The following is a 22,319-nucleotide window of genomic DNA, read 5'->3' as shown; positions in this document are numbered from 1 at the left end:
TTATATGGAGTAATGTTGAGGAAGGGGAAGTTGAGGAGTGGGCTGCAAAAACAGGATGTGATAATGGGGAAGTGAAAGGAGGCTGAGCTAAAGAGCAGAGGCAAAGAAAAGTGGGAAAGAGAGTGAGCTGATGAGATGTGGATGAGCTTTTAGCCCTGGCTCTTCCAGGCAAATCAGCCTTCAAATAAGTCTTCCTGCCACCATTCTCTGCCCTCTTTAATCTGTCCTTCACACTTTGCTAAATTGTTCCTTAGCTGGAGGTCTGGTCACATCACTCAACTGAAAATCTTTCATTGACTTTATTATTGTCTAAAGAGTAAAGTTCAAACTTATTTTTGGGAATTCATGCCTTCTACAATCTGGTACAACTCTATTGGTCCAGCCTTTATTATTTCTTATGATTATTTCTTATGATTTCTTTCCACCATTTCAACATTTTAGCTTAAGGCTCCTTTCTACCACCTCCTGTTTCTATAATGTTCTTCCTTTCTATCTTCATCTCATCCTTTAAAATTCAACTCAACTGCTACCTTTTCCAGGAAGCTTTCCCTGATCCAATAATTTGCCCAGACCCCACCAGGAACAACTTTCTTCCTTAGACCTCAAATAACAACTTTCCTTTCTACCTCTCTAATACCTCAATTCAACAAAACTCTATTGATGTTAAGCATCGCCTTAGGTTCCCAGGACAAAAAAATAAAAATGAAAGCCCCTGTCCTTGGAGAGCTTATTTTCTGGTGGGGAGACTGTACCCAAGGACAGAAAAAGGAATAAAACATTTAAGGACAGGGAAGGGGTGAATCTCTTGAACAGAGCCTTGGAGGAGGATAGGGTTTCAAATGGGTGGGAGATGATGAAGGGGTAGGTGGTTCCCAGCATGGGAGTTGGGGAGTGATGGTGGTGGTGGTGGTTGTGGTAGAGGCATAGGCTGATGAGAGAGACAGCTTGTGGAAAGCCATGGAGGCTGGAGATGGAATGTTAAGAATGAGGACAAAGAGTAGACTGTCTTAACTGGAATGTAGAGTTCATGAAGGGAAATAATAGGAACTAAATTGGAAAAATAAATAAATCACATAGGTAAAAAGTCAGGAAAGCTGCTGTAAAGTTTGAGGTGTGAGACCAAGTGGTCTGTATTTTGTCCTAAAAGCAAGGGAAGCCTCTAAAGATTTTTGAGCAGGAGAGTAATATGATCAGACTTGTTTGGAGACTTCCAAACTAACCAGGAGATATGATAATAGTTGACATGTATTATTTCATTGAATATTCACTACAGCAGAGTGAAGATAGCAGAGTAAAGGCAAGGACTCCCATGTGCTCTCCCCCAAACCACTCCAAATAGCTTCAAATAATGTCTCTAACCAAATTCTAGATGGGCAGAATGCACAAAAAGATTGAGTGAAACAATTTTCCAGCCCAAGATAACTTGGAAGATCCACAGGGAAGGGTCTGTTACACTGGGGTTAGAAAGGTCCTGCAGCCTGGGCTGCCAGAGTGAATTGGCTCCAGACATACAGGAACAGATCACAGGGAGCCTGGGTCCATAGCAGCAGTGGCAGTTTCCAGACCTCGCAGCCTAGGGATTGCCAAAAACAATTGGGAAGCTCAGCAGGAAAACTCTGTCACACCAGAGTGATAGGGGAGCCCAGTCCTGTGCAGTCCTCAGTGCAGATCTAGGCCTAGGGGACAAGAAGCAGGTCTGGAGAGCATCCCAGCAGCTGCTTCCAGAGTGCTCAGCCCATGGAGGATAAGGGAATGGAGACTTCAGAGGTCTCTTCACTATCCCTGAGGCAGCACTCTGTTGCTTCACCCATACTCAGATCCAGGTCGAAGTCTGGGGCCACAATCTCAGGAAATGGAGCAGAAGTCCAACAGAGTTTACTCCTTGCAGCAGAGCAGAGACCCTCCTCACAGTTCCAAGGCAGAAGAGAGTGCTTGTGGTCATCCACAGACCAGAGCAGAGGCCCAGGAGAGCAGTCAGAGCCTCTCATAAGACTTTGGAGGAATTGAGAACTTGCAGGTCCCTGAGGGGGTATCCCTGAAAACAGTTGTAAAAACCTTCAAAAGCTTGGGATAGTGTGTCTCCCACCCTGGAAGCAAAGCCCCAATTTATGAAGAATTAAAATCAAGTCATAGGCTGGGGAAATGAACAAACAACAGAAGAAAAAAATCCAATCATAGACAATTTAATCCTATGGAGGATCAAAATACACACTCAGAAGCTGAAAAATTCAAAACTTCTGAATCCAAAGCTTCCAAGCAAAATGTGAATTGGAAAGATGGCGACATGAAGGGATTGAGTTTTAGGAGCTCTCTGATAAAAACTCATAAACTAAGGACTCTAACTAAACTTTCGAGAGACAGAACCCACAAAGGGACCCAGTGAGGCAGTTCTCCTACTCAAGGTAACCTGGAAAAGAGCAGAAAGGCTCTGCTCCCCGGGGCCGGAGAGGCGGTCCGCCAGAGGGGTGGCCCACCAGAGCCAAAGAACTTCAGCCTCCCGGAGGCAGCCCCAGGGCGGGGGAGTCTCCTGAGCTGTACCCTGGGGAGCACCGGCACAAAGTAGGGGAACAGCGGGGGACCTCTGCCAGAGCGAGCATGTGGAGCCCAGCCCTCAGGGCACACAGCGAGCAGCCTGGTCTTTTGGCAGCCTAGACCTGGAAACAGAAGCAGGCGGAGCCGGTAAGCAGGAGCCCCTAGGGCATGAGCCCATTGAGCTGAGGGAGGGGAGTGAAGAGAAACTGCAGAGCTCTGTCCTCTGTCCCTGGAACAGGACTCTGGAGCTTGGACCACATTCAGATCCTGATCGCAGTCTAAGCCCCCCCATAGAACAGCAGGGCCCCTCCCACCTCAGCCACGTGGTAGAGGGGGGAGCTTATGATCATTCACAGACCAGGAGGGAGGACAGAACCTCACACACTGAGACCCTTGTGGGAGTGTCCCAAAAGCTCAGGAAGCACCCCCCAAAATAGGCTTCGGCTGGGAAAATGAACAAACAAACAAGAGGAAGACCATTGAGAAATATTTTGCAAATGAGGCCAAGAAGGATCAAAATACTCAGTCTGAAGATGAGGAAGCACAAGCTCCTGCATCTAAAGACTCCAAGAAAAACAGAAATTGGGCTCAGGCTATAATAGAGCTCAAAAAAGACTTTGAAAATCAAATGAGAGAGTTAGAAGGAAAAACTGGGGAAAGAAAGGAGAGAGATGCAGGAAAAACATGAAAATGAAGTCAGCAGCTTAGTCAAGGAAATTCAAAAAAATGCTGAAGAAAATAGCATGCTAAAAAACAGCTTAGGTCAAATGGATAAAACAGTTCAAAAAGTTATGGAGGAGAAGAATGCTTTAAAAAGCAAAATTGGCCAGATGGAAAAAGAGATAAGAAAACTCTCTGAGGAGAATAAATCCTTCAGACAAAGAATAGAATTCAGGGAGATTGATGAATTTACCAGAAATCAGGAATCAATACTTCAAAACCAAAAAAATGAAAAATTAGAATAAAATGTGAAATATCTCATTGAAAAAACAACTGATATGGAAAACAGACTTAGGAAAGATAATTTGAAAATTATTGGAATACCTGAAAGTCATGATCAGGAAAAGAGCCTTGACATCATTTTCAAAGAATTACTACAGGAAAATTGCCCTGATATTCTAGAAGCAGAGGGCAAAATAGAAATGGAGAGAATCCACCGATCCCCCTGAGAAAGAGATCCCAAAAAACCAACCCCCAGGAATATTATAGCCAAGTTCCAGAACTCCCAAGTCAAAGAGAAAATATTACAAGCAGCCAGAAGGACACAGTTCAAATATCGTGGAGCTGCAGTCAGGATCACACATTACTTAGCAGCAGCTACATTGTAAGCTCGTAGGGCTTGGAATACAATATACCGGAAGGCAAGAGAGCTTAGAATGCAGCCAAGAATGAACTACCCAGCAAAGCTGAATGTCCTCTTCCAGGGAAAAAGATGGACTTTCAATGAACCAGGGGAATTTCAAATGTTCCTTTTGGAATGGCCAGAGCTGAACAGAAGGTTTGATCTTCAGATACAGGACTCAGGTGAAGCATGGAGATTGGAGGAGAGGGGGGAAATATGAGGGACTTGATGAGGAGGAACTGCATGTATAGAAAAATGATACTGATAATATTCATATGAACCATCTCAGTTAATAGAGCAGGTAGAGGGAGCTTTTATAATTGAAGCACAGAAGAAAGCTGAATTCGAAGATAAAATATGGTGTAAAAATAGAGTCAATAAGAAAAAAAGGGAAATGGAATGGGAGAAAGAAAAAGGAGAGGGGGAATAGTCCAAGCTATTTCACATAATAAGATTTTTTTTATTAGAATGAGCTATTGCAATGATATGGAAGGGGGGAGGCAAGGGGGAATGAGGGAACCTTTGCTCTCATTAGAGATGGCTAGGAGAGGAAACAGCAAATATATTCAATGGAGTATAGACAACTGGAGTAAGAAGGAGGGGGGAGCAGGGGGAAGGGGTGGGGATGTGAATAAAGGAGGAAAGGATGGACCATGGGGGGACAGTGGTCAGATATAACACATTTTCTTTTTTTACTTCTTGCAAGGGGCTGGGATTGGATGGCCTGCCCAGGACCATAGGGCCAGGTGGATTCTGGGTCTAAGGGGTGGTATGGGGGCTCAGGGCTTCTTGGCCCCAGGACCAGGGATCTGTCTGCTGTGCCACTCAGCAACCCTACAGCAGAGTCAGAGTGAAAGGAGAGAGAAAATATAGTACATGGTAGTGGAGAAATACAAAAGGAGGGAGTTGCGATCAACAATGGTAACGTTGGAAAAATATGGAAGTAACTTTTGTGATGGACTTATCATAAAGAATGTGATCCACTCACGACAGAGTTGATGGTGTTGAAACAAAGACTGAAACACATTTTTTGTTATTATTATTTGGGGGAGGGTGCAGGGCAAGTGGGGCTGGGTGGCCTGCCTGGGGCCACATAGCAAGGTGATCATTGGTTGTCTGGGGCCGGATTCGGACCCAGGTGCTCCTGGCTCAAGGGCCAATGCTCTGTCTGCCACCCAGCCACCCCTACTATTATTACTATTTTATTTTATTTTGGGTCTTTTTTTTTTCTTCTTTTTGGCTTTTGCAATGCAGTGGGGATTGGGTGGCTTGCATGTCACATGGCTGGGTGATTATTGGGTTTACGAGTCTGGATATGGACTTGGGTGCTCGTGGCTCCAGGGCTGGTGCTTCGTCCATTGCACCACCTGGCCATAGCTACAATTATTACTATTATTTTTTTAAATTTTAATTTTTTTCTCCCCCCCTTTACTTTTTTGCCCAAGCAAGTCTATCTATATTCATGGGGGGAGGAGTATTTTGTTTACTTGTAAACAAATATATTTTATTAATGTAAAGAAAAACATTTGTACAAAATGAGAATAAAAATTAAATTAAAAAAAAGAAAAATGTGAATTGGTCTCAGGCTATAGAAGAGCTCAATTAAGGGAGGTGGAGGAAAAATTGGGAAAAGAAATGAGAGTGATATGGGAAAATTATGAAAACCAAGTCATCAGCTTTGGTGAAAGAGATACAAAAAAAGTACTGAAGAAAATAGCATCTTAAAAACCAGTTTGGGTCAAATGTAGAAAACAGTCCAAAAGGGCAATGAGGAGAAAAATGCCTTAAAAAGCAGAATTGGTCAGATGGAAAAAGGAGATACAAAAACTCTCTGAAGAAAACAGTTCCTTACATTGATTTTTTTAAGGGTTTTTTTTTTTTGCAAGGCAATGGAGGTTAAGTGGCTTGCCCAATGCCACACAGCTAGGTAATTATTAAGTGTCTGAGGCCAGATTTGAACTCAGGTACTCCTGACTCCAGGGCCGGTGCTCTATCCACTGCATCACCTAGCTGCCCCAAGAAAACAATTCCTTAAAATTTAGAATGGAGATAAAGGAAGCTGAAACAATAAAACAAAACTAAAGAATGAAAAACTAGAAGAAAATGTGAAATATTTCACTGGAAAAACAACTGACAGGGCAGCTAGGTGGCTCAGTGGATAGAGCACCAGCCCTGGAGTCAGGAGTACCTGAGTTCAAATCTAAAACACTCAATAATTACCTAGGTGTGTGGCCTTGGGCAAGCCACTTAACCCCACTGCCTTGCAAAAACCTAAAAAAAAAACTGACCTAAAACAGATCCAGAAGAGACAACTTAAAAATTATTGAACTATCTACAAGTCTTGACCAAAAAAAAGAGAGTCTAGATTTCATTTTTCAAGTAATTATCCAGAAAAAAGGAATTATCTAGGAAAATTGTCCTAATATCCTAGAAGCAGAAGGTAAAATAGAAATTGAATGATTCCTACAATCACCTGCTGAAAGAGATCCCAAAATGCAAACTGCCAGGAATATTATAGCCAAATTTCAGAACTCAAGAAGAAAATATTACAAGTATCCAGAAAGGAAAAATTCAAATATTGTGGAGTTATAGTCAGGATAACATGGGATTTAGCAACTTCTATATTAAGGGCTCGTAGGGCTTGGAATATGATATTCCAGAAGGCAAAAGAGCCTTGATTACAGCCAAGAATCAACTACTCAGCAAAAATGAACATATTCTTTCAGGATGTCCTCTTTTTGCATTTTTTTTTTAGGTTTTTGTAAGACAAATGGGGTTAAGTGGCTTTCCCAAGGCCACACAGCTAGGTAATTATTAAATGTCTAAGGCTGGATTTGAACTCAGTTACTCCTGACTCCACGGCCGGTGCTCTATCCCCTGCACCACCTAGCTGCCCCCAGGATGTCCTCTTTTGGGGGAAAAGATGGATATTCAAGGAAATAGGGGACTTTCAAATTTTCCTGATGAGATGACCAGAGCTGAATAGAAAATTTGATTTTCAAGTACAGGACTCAGATGAAATAAAGCAAGAGTAGACATAAAGGGCAAGTAATAAAGGCCTTAATGATGTTGAACTACTTGTAATCCTGCATGGGAAGATGATACTGATATCTCATATGAACCTTCTCATTTATTAGGGCAGTTAGTAAGAGCATATATAGACAAAGCATAGGAGAGAGTTGAATTTGAAGGTTATAACATTAAAAATATGGAATGAGGGGAAAGAATGTACTGGAAGAAAGTAAAAGGAGAGGTAGAATGAAGTAAGTTATTTCACATAAAGGAGGCAAAAAAAAGCTTTTGCAGTGGAGTGGAAGAAGGTGAAGGTGAAGGGAAGGAGTGAGCCTTACTCTCAGAGGAAGTGGCATAGAGAGGGAATAATATACACACTCAAATGGGTATAGAAATCTATTTTACCATAGAGGAAAATAGGAGAGAAAAGGGATGGGAGAAAGGGGAAGGCAGAGGGGAGGGGGGTATAGGTGATATAAGAGAGGGAAGATTGTGGGAGAGGGTAGTCAGATGCAACACACATTTGAGGAGGGGCAGGGTAAAAGGAAAGAGAGAGAAAAGAATAAATAGGGGTGGGGAAGAACAGGATGGAGGAAAATACAGCTAGCAAAAGCAACTGTGAGAAAAATATTGAAGCAATTTCTCTGATGGACTTATGGGAAAGAAAGCTATCTCTCCCAACATGAGAGCTGAGGATGTCTGAATACAGACAATACAGAAGCATACTTTTTTCCCTCACTTTATTTTTCTTGAGGTTTCATATATTTTTAATCTATATGGAATAAATTGCTTTCTCAATGAGGGGAGTGAAGTGGGAAGAAGGGAGAGATTTGGAACTCAAGATTTTGGAAGTAAATGTTGAAACTTTCTTTTTCTTTTAACTGAGGGGAAAAATTTTACAAAAATTTAAAAGAGTATTCACATCAGATCTATGGGATAGGTACTACAGATACCAATAGTCAAGGATGCAATTTTACAAATAAGAAAATAGTGGCTCAGGGTATCTCTCACAGGTTCATATTGCTAAGTGTAGAAATGAACCCATGTTCTTGTCTCTAAAATCAGTGTACTTTTTACTATCCCTATTGCCATGCTGGCATTATCCTAGTTTAGGCAAGAGATTCTGAACTAGGCCAAGATGCTATGTGCTTGGAGAGAAAGGAATAGATGCAAGAACTATTGTGGAAATAGAATTAACAGAACCTGTTAATTGATTGGACATAGATGAGAGAGAAGAGAAAGTCAAAGATGATTCTAGGGCAGCTAGGTGATGCAGTGGATAGAGCACCGGCCCTGGAGTCAGGAGTACCTGAGTTCAAATCCAAACCCAGACACTTAATAATTACTTAGCTGATTAGCCCTAGGCAAGCCACTTAACCCCATTTGCCTTGCAAAAACCTAAAAAAAAGATGATTCTAAAGAGAACCATGAAATTGGTGATGCTCTTAACAGAAATAGTTAAAAAAGAGGCAAGTTTAAAAAGTGATGGGAAGGGAGAAAGAGTAAAGAAGCATGAGGAGGTAGTTGAGACCAGGTTCATTCATTGCATAAGTAATATTATTATACTGTGTTGGTGAATTATAAAACTTTTACTACACTGTGAATTCTGTTAATGATAAGGACTATTTCTTATTTAAACATCATGCCTCCCTGTGCATCTGGCGTGTCTTTCAGTGATTATTAAATTACTTCTCCTTGACCCACCTTCCAGGTCAATTGTCTTTGGTTTTATGTATCTTATATTTTTCCCATGTTTTTTTCAATCTCTTGATTTTGTTCTGCTATATTTCTCATCTCATGAAGTCATTTGATTTCTATTTGGCCTATCCTAGTTTTCAGAGTGTCCATTTTCTTGGATAAAGTCAACCACTTTATTTTCTAAACTATTTTTTCTTCTTCTAATTCCAGAGCCTTTATTACATTTCTCTGTTTTTTTAATTTTTATTTTTGCAAGGTAATAGGGTTAAGTGACTTGCCCAAGGTTACACAGCTAGGTAATTATTAAGTGTCTGAGGCTGTATTTGAACTCAGGTCCTCCTGACTCCAGGGCCCATGTTGTATTCACTGCACAACCTAGCTGCCCCCAGTTTCATTTCTCAAGAAAGAGTACTGGAGACCTCAAAGCCCTGTGCATCTAGAGCTATCCCAGGTATCAAGTTGGTTGTTGCCCTCCACCACCTGAAAGGATTCCCAATACTTTCACCCTGGGGCTTTCTCAGGGTAATCCTTTGTTCTTGCTGCTTTCAGATCCAAAGGTTTCTTGCTGGCTCCACATGCCTTTGACCTGTTTCTGGTCAAGCAGGTAGGTTGTGCTTCACTGACCTTGACTTTCCTGGTTGCCTTCTTTTCCTGTTTCACTCAGGCTGATCTCATGTGCAGTTCTGGAATTTAAAAAAAATATTACATAGATTTTTTCTTTGATTTTTTTGTTTTTTTAATGTGATTTTTCTTTTCCAAACATGTGTAAAGATAGTTTTCAACATTCATTTTTTGTAAGATTTTGAATTCCACATTTCTCTTTTCCCCCATGTCCTTCTGACATCAAGCAATCCAATATAGATTATACGGGTACAAGTATTTCAATTAGTTTTTAAATTATTGTTTGTTCTCTTGCAAATTTCAGGTTTTTACTTAAGCTAGTATGGGGAAGCTCACAGTGTACCTCCTACTTGGGCAGCTATCTTGACTGAAAGTTTCCTTCAGTATCTAATACAATATTGACTCTACATAGTGGGTATTTATATAATCATTGAATGAATGAATGAAGTCAAGGGTGGAGGTATCCAAGGCTCAGCTCCCCCCCACCACCACTTCCTATCTTCTCCCCAATCAGGAATACTGCCAGCCAAAAGCCTTTCTAACTTCTTTTTCTTCCCCTTCAGCCTTATCATTTACTCTTCACTTAGCTGCCCCTACATCTCTTCTTTCACTTTTGTCCCATCCACTCATTCATTATATCAGTAAAGAGGGATATGTAACCACAAAAATTAAAAATATGTGTTTTAAAAAAAACTTCTTTGATTCCATCACCAATATTAGATCTGGAAGGACTCTCCAAAGATCATCTAATCTATTTCCTTGCCTTCAAGAAAAGAATTCATTCATTTTTTTTTGATCTTGTATCCCCAGAGTTTCCCACTTGGCAATAATAAATGTTGTTGTATGTCGAGACAGTCTATGAAATATATAGGACAATCTGGTTTGGAGTCTAGAACTGTGTTCAAATCTCTAAGTTTGTGACCTTGGTCAAGTCATTTACTCTCTTTGAGCTTCAGTTCCCTTACTTCTCATTGGCTCTAGTAATATTTGTTCAGCTTCCTTCCAAGAGTAACTCATTCCCCTATACACATGAATCAGCCCCTGTTAGGGTCTCTGTAGCCAGGGGCAAGTTACAATTTTCTCAGAGCCTCAGAAGAATCCACAAGATCAAGGATTTGATACTTTACTGATCTACATGACAAGAGTTTCTGAACATGGACTTTCTAAATCCATGAAACCATAGGTCTGATTCATTAAAAAAAAATACTCCTCCCCCAATCAACCATACTTATTGACTAATAGGGATGCTATCAGTGAGGAAACATATTGCAGGTGTTTGGGTATACAGTTTGTGTGGTTGGAGATCAGTCTACACCAATGTAACGATGAGCCTTGGGGCGGGGGGGGGGGGGGGGGGAGAGTGATAGAAATATTATTAATGCTGTGTTGCAGAAGTCGTAGTTTCTTCTGAGTGAATCTGGCCTGAGTTCAGTAGGGATAAGGCATGGTTTTCCTTCTCTGTCTTTTTCATAATCAGAGCACAAGTCAGTTTGAATCCTAAAGACTGAGGGACATAAAGAAAGGACCCACAGAGAGACTGCCATTCTAAGAGGAAAGAACTCTCTCCTGTGACTCTCTCAGTGACTTTGGACTTAATACTTCTAGGCCAGTCCCCACAGTTATCATCCTGGGAAGCATCCAGGGAGATGTGATCTGGCAACTACTTCTGTGTCTGTTATAGTCTCATCTCTAGGGGCAACTAGGTGGCACAGAGGATAAAGCACCGCCCCTGGAATCAGGAGTACCTGAGTTCAAATCCGACCTCAGACAATAATTACCTAGCTGTGTGGCCTTGGGCAATCCACTTAACCCCATTGCCTTGCAAAAACAAAACAAAAACACCCCCCCCCCCAAACAACTATAGACCCATCTCTGCAGCAACCATGCCTCATTGCTTACCTAGACTTAAAAAGACCAAGGTCTTTTAGCTTAAAAAGACCAAGGTCTCCTACATCCATCTCTAGTCATCCTGTTTCTAAATCTGGCCACTGGACTCAAATGGCTCTAGAGGAGAAAGTGAGACTGCTGACTTTGCACAGGTCTCCCCTCACTTAAATCTTTTTTCATTGGTATGTCATGGCATCATCTCCCTGATGTCATAGTCCTCTTCAAGAATGAAGGACAAACAACAATAACAATCATCGTCCTGGGAAATTTCAAAGTTATTTTTATCTGTAATGTTTTTGTCATTGTGTGAATTGTTCTCGATTCTGCTCGTGTCACTCGTCATCATCTAATGAAAGTCTCTGCAATTTCCTCTGAAACTGTCCAACATTTCAACATTTCTTATGGCACAATAATATTCTGTTACATTCATAATACCACAATTTGTTTGTCCATTCTCCAATAGGTGGGCTTCTCCTTAGATTCCAGTTTGAGCCAACTATGAAAAGAGCTACTATAAATATTATTGTAAATATGGATCCTTTTCCTCTCTGGGGTAGAGATGTAGTAATGGTATCGCAATGCACTCTTCTCTTGTCCATAGATCTGAAAGACAATGTCTTCTTTGCTCTTTAATATGCTTAGGATGCTATCTTTTATGTCTAAAACATGCAGCCACTTCGAATTTATGCCAACACACAGGTGTGATGGTTGGTCTATATATTCAATTTCTGCTAAAATACCTTTCAGTGGAAAAGAAAGGTCTTGTCCACAAAGTCCTTGGCACTTAGAAATGATTTCAGTGTTTCAAATGGTTCAATATCAGAAAGAGATATTTTATTAATTGAAATGGCTCTAAAGAAGATATATTACTATCTACTATGCCATTGAACCCAAGGTATCTTGGGAGCTTTTCATCCAACTTGTACTCAAAACCTTCCAAATATGTTGTCTCTCCTATTCGAAAGTTAGCTCCTTACTATGTGCAAAGAACAATCAAACTGTATATACATTTTGATCCAGCAAAACCACTACTAGTTCTCTCTCCCAAAGGGATTCATAAATGTACAAAATTACATGTACAAAATTATTTATAGCAGCTTTTTTTTTGTGGTGGCAAAGATTTGGAAATTGAGGGGATGCCCAACAAATGGGGAATGGCTGAAGAAGTTGTGGTATGTGAATGTAATGAAATACCATTGTGCTTTAAGAAATGATGAGCAGGCAGATGTCAGAAAAATCTGGAAAGACTTACAGGAACTAATTCTGAGTGAAGTGAGTAGAACTAGAACATTGTTCATATTAACAGTAACATTGTGCCATGATCAATCATGAATGACTTACCTCTTCTCAGCAATACAATGACATAAAACAATCCAAAGGACTCATGATGGAAAATGCTATCCACAACCAAAGTTGTGGAGTTGATGGAGTCTGAATGCAAATTTTCATTTTGTTCTGTTTCTTCTTTCACAATATGACTAATGTAGAAATGTTTTACATGATTGTGTGTATGTAGCCTATATCAAATTGCTTGCTGTCTTGAGGAGGGAGGATGAAAAATTTGTAACTCAAAATCTTTTAAAAAAAGAATGTTGGGGGCAGCTAGGTGGTACAGTGGATAGAGCACCAGCCCTGGAGTCAGGAGTACCTGAGTTCAAATCCAACCTCAGACATTTAATAAGTACCTAGCTGTGTGGCTTTGGGCAAGCCACTTTAATCCCATTTTCCTTACAAAAACCTAAAAAAATAAAAAATAATAAAATAATAAAAAAAATTAAGGTTGGGGGAGGCTAGGTGGCACAGTGGATAGAGCATGGGCCCTGGAGTCAAGAAGACCTGAATTCAAATCCGGCCTCAGACACTTAGTAATTACCTAGCTGAGTGACCTTGGGCAAGTCACTTAACTCCATTGCCTTGCAAAAACAAAACAAAACAAAACAAAAAAAGAATGTTGAGAATTATATTTATATGTGATTGGAAAAAATATATTATCTACATTTTTTTTAGGTTTTTGCAAGGCAAATGGGCTTAAATGGCTTGCCCAAGGGCACACAGCTAGGTAATTATTGTCTGAGGCCACATTTGAACTCAGGTACTCCTAACTCCAGGGCCAGTGATCTATCCACTTCACCACTTAGCTGCCCTATTATTTACATTTTGAAAAGAAAGGTTAAAAAAAAATTAGATCCTCCAGATTAAGAACTGTTGCCCTATACTCTATCCCCAGAGTTTAGCAACAGTGCATTTGTACAAAGTAAGTGTTTAATAAAGGCCATTTCATTCTTTTATCTTTGTACTCTCACACTGCACAGGGCCTTGCCTCTAAGTGGATGTTTAAAAAATGCTTGTTGAATTGAACTGAGGTAGAAGAAGCTTCATAGAACTTTGTAGAATTCAGATCTGAAAAGGCTTTTGAAGATTAGTTAGCCCAAGCTCCTCATTTTACAGATCTAGAAAATAAGAGAGAGAGAGAGAGAGAGAGAGAGAGAGAGAGAGAGAGAGAGAGAGAGAGAGAGAGAGATTAGAGGTAGCCAACCACTAGAACATAAGGTCCTTGAGTAGGAAATAGATTTGTCTTTGAAGTCCCAAAAGCTAGTAAAGTGCCTGGGACAGCATAGGTGTTAATAGATGGTTGAAGGATTAGATTAAAGCAACTTCTTAAAATTCTCAAAAGTTGTCAATAGCAGAGATGGGATTACACACAAGAGTTCTGATGTATAGCCCTTATTCCTTCTGCTTTTGAATGCTGATAGTCTGTCCACAGAAGTGGCAAAAGGTGTGGATTCTGGGGCAGTTCAGGTTGGGGTCTTAGCCAGTGACAATCCCAGGTCCATAGGATTAGGAAGAATCTGGGGAAATCTGGGTTCTACTTTTGTTCTAAAGCTGAAAGTCTTAGAGATCAAAGGAAAATTTGGGTTGGGGTGGAGAACTCCTTTGAGTTTAGTGTGTAGACTAGAAGCCAGGATTTAAAGGAGGAAAGGGGGCTATTGGGTGAGAGAAGATAGGCACAAGGGAAAATAATAAGCCCCTACTGCGTGCCAGATGCTATATTACAAGTATTATCTTATTTGCTACTCACAACAATCCTGGGGGTTATGGGCTGTTATTCTCCTTTTCACTAGAGAAATCTGAGGCAAACAGAAGTTAAATGACTTGCCCAGAGTCACAGAACTCCTAAGTATCAGAGGCTGGATTTTAACTCAGATTTTTCTGATTGCCCTGCACTCTGGGTCACTAAATGCTTCAAGATGAAGGGCTGGGATATTAAATGAAGCTGAGGATAAAAGAAAACTCAACTGAATGTTACAGGATAAAAGATAATAATCAGATTATCCTACCGCTACATTTTACCAACATGGAAGGTGAGCCCATTTAAGGAAAGGGAAAAGTCTGAGATCACAAAGTGGAGAAAAGGAGAGAAGGGGAAAAGATCTACATAGACACACAAATACACAATCATATTTCTTCATATTTCAGATAAAGAAGAGGTATCCAAGAGGAGAGGAACCCTGCTTCAGAAAGGAGGCTGGCCGGGGTAATGTTCGAAATTCCCTTCCAACCTTGGATTAGGCAGCTAGGTGGCACAGTGGATGGAGCACTGGTCTTGGAGTCAGGAGAACTTGAGTTTGGATCTGGTCTCAGACACTTAATAGCTGTGTGACCTTGGTCAAGTCACTTAACCTCGATTGCCTGGCATCCAGGGTCATCTCCAGGCATCCTGGTTCATATCTGGCCACTGGACCCACATGGCTCCAGAGGAGAAAGTTCGGCACAGCTTCCCCTCACTAAATCCATCAGCCCCTGATGTCATGGTCTTCTTAAGGAAACGAATGGCACGCATTAGGATTGGGATTCTAGCCGCCTCCCCTTGACTCCCCCCAGCCCCATGCCGTTGTGCGCAGACCCCAGCTGCACACCTGACTCTGTCCACCAGGGGACACCAAGTCACCAGCTTCGGTGGCTGGCCCGCTGGGGCCGAGGCCACTGCGCTTCTCCTGCCCAGGAGCCTCCAGGAGGCGGATGATCGGGGCGCCGGGTCCGGAGCGTCCGGCGGGGGCTGCGGGCACCGCTCCAGAAGCAGCCGCGCCTCCGGGCCGCTCTCCTCTTTATTTTTTTTACTATGGTTCCAGGTTTATGCTTTGCATAAACTGCGCAGATATCAACGTCCTTCCTCCTCTTCCTCAGCGTCCCGGATTCGAACAGCCCCCTCCCCATTAATTTAGGGGTCCTTCCTCCCCCAGGATCCCCGGGCCCAAGGCCGCGCAAGTGTTGAGTGGCCTCGGTTCTAGTCCCAACTCTGTCACTAGTTCGCTGTGGCAAATCACTCTCTTCCTCTGCCTCAGTTTCCCCCTAGGTAAAAGGAGGAGGAATCTGGGCCATAAGCTCTAGGAGTCACCTTCCCTAGGAGGTGGAAGGGAATTCCCCGCCGGATTACACAACCCGGACCCCCGCGGGAAAGCAGAACCCCCAGCACCGAGCCTCCGACCAGTTTTGTAACTTGGCCAGCAGGAAATGCAACGCCCGGTTCCCAGAGAGAGATAAGAGGCCCCCCGGCTCCTGTCCCTTTCCCGGACGGGACCTTGGGTCCTGAGTCACCCCTCTCCACCACCCTCCCTTACTCCACCCCTGGAATGGAGTCGCCCCAGCTGGGGAGTTGGGCAAGAGGGAGGTTCTGGGGCTGCTCCCTCCTGGGGAAGGAGAGGTCGCCCCTCCCCGGCCCCACCTCCCAATTACGGGGTGAGGAGCCTGGGCTCCAGGCTGCTCTCTTCCCAGTTCCAGGAACTACCCCCCCCACCTTAGGTAGAGTATGGGGGAGTAGACCCTGCTGCTCTCCCCACAAAGATTGGTAGCCAGGAGTACCCACTGTCCTGGGGAAGGGCCCCGGTGTAGAGAAAGCCTGGAACTGCCATGAACAAATTGAAACAGAGATCCTGACAATGTTACTTATTTGCCTGGCTACTATTAGGAAAAAATCATAAGCCTCAGTTTCCTCTTCTCTAAAATGAGGCAGTTGGATTATCGCAGGGGTTCTTAACCTGCTCTTGTGTCTTGGGCCTCTTTGGCCGTCTTGGTGTACCTTCTGTTCTCTTTATCAGAATATTTTTTCTTTTTTAATAACATTAGGTTTTTAAATATATTGTTTATGCTTTGCTCTTGGAGAGGACCATGACATCAGGAAGATGGTCTCATAACTTGCAACTGATTTGAAGTCACCAGCCTCACTCTCTCTCTTCTAGATCCATCTGGGTCCTATGGCCAGATAGGGATCAGGATGACTTTATACTGCCCTGGATGCCGTGGGAGACTGGCTTTTTAAAGCTAAGGTCTTTCTCAGGTTTCAGCTTGTCTGAGGCAAAGCCCATTTTGTGATTAAGGTTAGGTAAGGAATGAGACAAAAATGACCTCATTTCCCTCAAAAATTGATCTAAAACAGGGGAAGACCCCCGGGTTTCTGGTCAAAACAGAAACGATTCCTATTTATAACCATTCTGAGACATCTGAGTCCAAAGAGATACTTGGACTGGGACCTATTGTTGGCCAATCAATGAGAGCCAGAGTGATCTGGGTAAAGGCACCATCCTTAAAAAAGAAATCCAGCCCCAAACTCGAAGATATCTTTGAGAGGTTTCAGCAGTCATGATTTATGTTCCTTTTCAGCAGGGTAACAGAAAGTAAGGTTATGATTCTTATGTGGATAGAGGGAGAGGGAAAAGGAGGGAAGAAAGAAAGAAAGAAAGAAAGAAAGAAAGAAAGAAAGAAAGAAAGAAAGAAAGAAAGAAGGAAAAAAAGAAAAAGGAGAGAGCTGTCTACTCACAGATTATTGTTTGGCCTTCATTCTTTCTTTCTCTAACTTCCAGAAAGTAAAGTCATGACTTGCAAGTGAATTGGATTTAAGTGAAATAAACCTATGAAACATCACCAGTCTCCTCTCCTTTGGAGTCATCTGGGTTCAGTGGGACAACTGGATATAACCCTTCTTTTGTTTTTTTTTTAATGCATAAAACAAAATACAAGGAGTACAAGGAAAACCTTTATTTACATGATCATATTAAAAAATAATTATAAATTTTTAAAAAGTTCATGAACCCCAGATTAAGAACCCCTGGGCTGGATGATAGTTAAAGTCCCTTGAAATCTTGAATCCTTTGAGTTTTTTCCCAGGCTTGTTGATAGTCATTATTATTGGGGTCTCAGAGGGCAATGAATGACATAGAAATATGTGTATGGGGGAGGGGATGTCAGCATAGAAGAATGAGAACCTCTTGCCTCCAGGTTCAATTCCCCTCATTGTTGGGTGCAGCTGCTTTTGGGAAGGAACTTTAAAAATCATTACTTTTTTGTACCTTACAGAAAAGAAAATGGGTCTAGGTCCCAATCAATCTCCTATATAGTGGAGAGTAGTGTAGGGGGCCCTGGACCCTATGAAAGTCTATAGTGCCCTTTCTGTTTCTCATTTGCTGTGAGATCTTCTTAGGTCTTCACTGCCCCATCAGTCAAATGAAGGAATTGAGAGTCCTTAGATGATCTAATGTTAAACATTCTGTCTGTTAAGGGCCCTTACATCTCTAAAAGTGCGTATTCTAGATTCCAAGATTCCTTCCTGCACTGATTAGTAGTATAGGACTTTATGATCTTGACCAGGGGACTTAGTAAATCATTCTATCTCCAAAATCCTAGAGTGTGGCACCCAGAGTCCCAGGAAACTCTGCCCAGACAAACTCTATTCTATCCTCCCCAACATTCTGCCAGCAGGTTTTTATTCACCCTTTTTCCCTGAATAGGGGGAGGGGAGTTTCTACCTTTGACCCAGAGATATTGGTTGTTGAGGAAAAGATTCAGGAGACTGGACCCTCATGGCTCCCCTCTCCCAAGACCTCCTTCTATTCCCAAACTGCCAGCCCAGAAAGAGTTAACTTTCTAATGATTTCCCAAGCCATGGTTGAAAGGAGAAGGGTTTTGTGTGCTTTCAAAAAAAAAAAAAAGGCTCTCTCTCTTTCTCTTTCCCTCCACCCCCCTTCTCTGTCTCTGAGTCTCTTGTGCAATTCTTGGGCTGCAGTTCCCAGGCCGGAGATGCAGCTGTGGAAGAGGTGGTTAGCTCCAGCAGGCAGTGTGGAAGGGCGGGAGGGTGGGAGGGGAAAAGGGAGGGAGGGCGGGAGGGAGCCGTGTTTGTCTAATACACTGGTGCCAAAGGCAGGCTGCCGGCTGCCTGGGAAGGCCTCCCAGCCCCAGACAGAGAGGCGCCTCTGTACACCTGGGGATGTTCAGGTTAAATGACTACACATTCTTCTGCACCCAGCTGATTGAAACATTCACAAACAGGCCGGCTGCGCCAGGCTCCAGATGGGCTGGGGCCCAGCCAAAAGGGAAAAGAGAGAAACAGAGAGATTTCTGAGCAGCTCAGCTTGGTGGGCTGAGCTCTGGAGGGAGGGACCACAGCCCAGGGACCCCCACCATCATCCTTCCCTCCCAGAATTAGGGGGGGCCTGGAAAAGACCACACCACGTGTATGCATGTAGCTATATGTAGGCATGTACCCAGAGACACATAGATATGGCCATGCATATTCATATTCCTATATGCCAGATAGTATAGTGGAGAGATCCCTAGCCTTGAAATGCATCTCCAAAGTCCAGAGTTCTCATCCCTACACTGATAACTGGTTAGCTGTGTGATGTTGGGGCAGTTGTATCTCTTCCCTGTTTTCCTTTTCTATAAAACGGAATTCATAACAGCTAAGAACCCTTCAAATTCCAAAATCCTAAGACCATTATATGAATATATGTACATTGGATATATGCATATGGAGGCACTATAGTTATGTCCATATTCACATACATACAGATATACCTATATCTGTATATAGGTGGTCTTATATATACACATTTATATATTATATTTTTCTATACATACAACAAAAGAACAATAGAGTATAGAAAAAAGTATGGAATGAAAGCTCAAGTTCCAACTCTACCACTTACTGGCTAACTATGGAGAAGTCATTTTTCCTTTCTGGGCCTCAGGTTTCCTATCCGTTAAAGGAGTAGGTTGGGCTTGAGGACCCCTGGGTATCTTTCTAGCTCTCTGCAGCTGTCTTTGGCTTTTCATAAGGTGGTAAGAGGCATCTGATAAAGTAAAAAGAAGCCTGGCCTGAAATTTAGTTCTGGGTTGGAGCACTCATTTGTCACTTCCTGGCTATGTGACTGAGTAAATCACTTTAAGCCTGTGTCTCCCATCTATAAAATGGGGATAATGACATTTATATTAACCTAATGGGGATGTTAGAGTGAAAATACTTCACAGACTGTGAAGTGCTATAGAAATGTGATCTATGAACTAGTATGAGGCCATGTAAACACATACAAATATTACCAAAGAATCACCTTTAGATAATCTGTCCATACAGATATTTAGTGGACAGATAGTGATATGCACATTTCCTGTACACTTTCACACATTACAGTCAACAAACCTTTGCACACATAGATATACGGCCTACACGTGTGCATACTTATAAACATGTATACAATTCACGTGGATAATTACATACCCTAAAATAATACCGCTAAATATATAGGGTTTCTTTTTTCCCTCAGCTTAGGGTCTAGACTGGGACATTGGTTTTAGAACATCTCTTTGGGCATTGAGTTTTCTGCCCCTACTCCCTACTTCTTGGCTGTCCTAGTCAAATTCTTTTCCTCCTTCCACATCTGAACCCATTATGCTCCCACCCCCATGTCCCTTGCCTGGGAGTAACTGGTCCCAGGGGTGGGGCCTAGAGGCCGGGAAAAGGGCCCTCTCCTAACTCCTAGGCAGGTGGTGGCTGGTGCAGCTGAGACCAGTGGGCAGTGGGGTGGCTGCCAGGGCAAGGCAGGGGCAGGAAGGAGTCAGCTGCTAGGACACATGCCAATTCTTAACAGGCTCACCCTGCCTCCATGGCCCCCACAGGCCTGGCTATCAAGGCCAGATAAAACCACCTCCAGTTCAGGGCACCAACCCCCTTCCCTAACAGGCCAAGACTTTGGGCAGGTGTGTGTGGGAAAGGCAGGGTTGCAGGTGGGAACATCCACCCACCCTTTCCAACCCTCTTCCCCAAACCCAAGGTTTGGTTTTTTTTTATTCAGCCTACTCTTGTTCCCAGCTGCTGTTCCCCTTTCATGTTGGGGGGGTGGGGGTGGAAGGGTTTATTACAGTCCCAAGCCAGCCCCTTCATTTTGCAGTTGATAAAACTGAGTCTTGGCACATAGCAAATTGGCGGCAGGTAGTTCTCATAGAAGGCTGAAGCTGGAAGGGAATAAGAAGATCTAGTCCAAACCTTTCCTCCACACAATTAGGGAAAGGGGTTCAGAGTGGAATTGACTTGCCCAAGGCCACTCAAGCCAGTTTGTGGCAGAGATCATAAATCCATCAGTTGGACTGTGAATTTAGTGATCAGATTGTGTAGGGCAGCCAACCCCCTCATTTTACAGATGGAGAAGCCCAGGGTAGCCAAGTTAACTTGCCCAAGGTCACACAGCTGGTGAGCTAAAAAACCTCAGGTCTCCCGACTCTTCAGCCTAGGGCTCTTTGCAAGGCATGTATTGCCTCCCCCAGCTCTGCACACACTGGTGGCCTAATGCCTACGGTTCCAGGCCAGCTGGGTCATGAGGTGGCTTGGGTAAAAGGGCAGAGCTAAAGTACGAGGCTGGGGGGGGGGCGAGGAAGAGAAGGGGAGGGAGGGCTTTTAAAGATCCAGGAAAGTGGAGTTTCACAAAGGTTAGCAAATAGTGTCAAAGAACAAAAAGGCCAGGCTGTCAGTCCCCCCTTCTAAGCCCAAGGACCGATTCTTAGCCACCGGGACTCCGTCCCAAAACCAGGCAAGGAAACTTTGATTTTATCAATTACTTGTTTAATAACAAAACGCCCCACAACACTATTGTAAAAAACAATATTCTCGATAATCATTGTAATATACAATACAGGCAATTATTTTCTCAGAAATCTGAGAAGCAAAAAACAAAGTACATTTTTTTCCAAGGAGTCTTTTAAGAAAAATGGTCAACAGGTCTCCCCCGAGCACAGGGAAGTCAGAGGTCCCACTGGGGCCCGGAGGTCTCTGGCCCCCGGGGCTGCGGCGACTCCGGAGCCCGGCCCCAACGGGGGCGCTGGGCCGGGCCGGCTCGCCCCACGGGGCCGTGGGGGGTCACCCCCACGGGCGGGCGCGCAGGCCTCCGCGGCCCCTGCCCCGTTGCGGGCGGGAGCGCAGCGGGGCCCTCCGCTTAGCCGGGGCGCGCCTCCGTCCGGCCGGCCGGCGGGGTCCGTGGCTGTCCGACGGCCGTCTCTCAGCGGCAGAGGATCCGGTCGTCCGCGCCGACGCAGGCAGCCTGCGGGGAGAGAGAAGGGGGCGGTGAGGCGGCTGGCAGGGGCCGCGGCGGGCTCGGGGCTCCCCGGGGCCGCCTCCCCCGGGCCCCCCCCAGCCCGGGCCGCGGGCTCACCTCGGCGGCCAGGGCGCTCATCTCGCCGTTGAGGGTGGTGAGGGGCGCGCGGGCGGGCAGGCCGCGGCCCCCGGGGGGCCCGTCCAGCTCCAGCTGCAGGTCCCAGATGTAGTCGATGACGTGCTGCAGGATCTCCACCTTGCTGACCTTGCGGTTCTGGGGCAGCGTGGGCACCAGCTCCTTGAGGCGCGAGTAGCAGCCGTTCATGTCGTACAGCAGCACGTTCACCTGCTGCTCGTCCAGCAGGGCGGGCAGCCGGCCGCCCGCCCCGCCGCAGCGCGAGATGGCCACGCTCTGCTCCGACAGGCAGCGCACCACCTCCCCGGCGCCCCCGGACACCTTCCCGGCCTTGAGGGCGCAGCTGGGGCCGGCGGCGGCGGCGCTACCACTCGCAACCTTCATGATCCGGCCGTCCGACGGGGAGTGGAGGACCGGGCGGGACGCGGCGCTCGGATAGGCGGGGCGGGCGCGGGGCGAGCGGGCGCGGAGGGGGCGGCGCGGGGAGCCCTGGCAGAGCTCGAGCCGGGACCGGACTGTGCGAGCTGCGCCGCCCGACTGCTCCTTTATATAGCAGCCGGAGCCGCGGGGAGGCGGCGCCAGAACTTTCAAAAGTGGCCAATGGCAGGCCGGGGGCGGGCCTGCCGCCGGGCAGGGCTCCGCCCCCTGCTCCCCACGTGCGGCTTAGCGTAAAGGGAGTGAAAGGAGCCTGGGTCCCGGCAGGGCGGGAGTGGGGGGTGAGAGAGGCCGAGGTGGGG

The 22,319-nt window shown here is 44.5% G+C and overlaps 1 protein-coding gene across 1 annotated transcript; it reads right to left on the bottom strand.

The window, feature by feature from the left end:
* Window positions 1–21,343: 21,343 nt before the first annotated feature.
* On the bottom strand, window positions 21,344–22,084 carry ID1 (inhibitor of DNA binding 1). The gene is made up of 2 exons (XM_074228871.1): window positions 21,565–22,084; window positions 21,344–21,453 (listed from the first exon to the last, which is right to left on the bottom strand). Exons 1-2 carry the CDS (start codon window positions 21,964–21,966, stop codon window positions 21,412–21,414), a joined length of 444 nt encoding a protein of 147 aa, XP_074084972.1. The 5' UTR covers window positions 21,967–22,084; the 3' UTR covers window positions 21,344–21,411.
* Window positions 22,085–22,319: the final 235 nt, after the last annotated feature.

Source organism: Macrotis lagotis, chromosome 1 (assembly GCF_037893015.1).
Source record: "Macrotis lagotis isolate mMagLag1 chromosome 1, bilby.v1.9.chrom.fasta, whole genome shotgun sequence".
NCBI classification, from domain to species: domain Eukaryota; kingdom Metazoa; phylum Chordata; class Mammalia; order Peramelemorphia; family Peramelidae; genus Macrotis; species Macrotis lagotis.
This window is presented reverse-complemented; position numbering and strand designations above follow the sequence as displayed.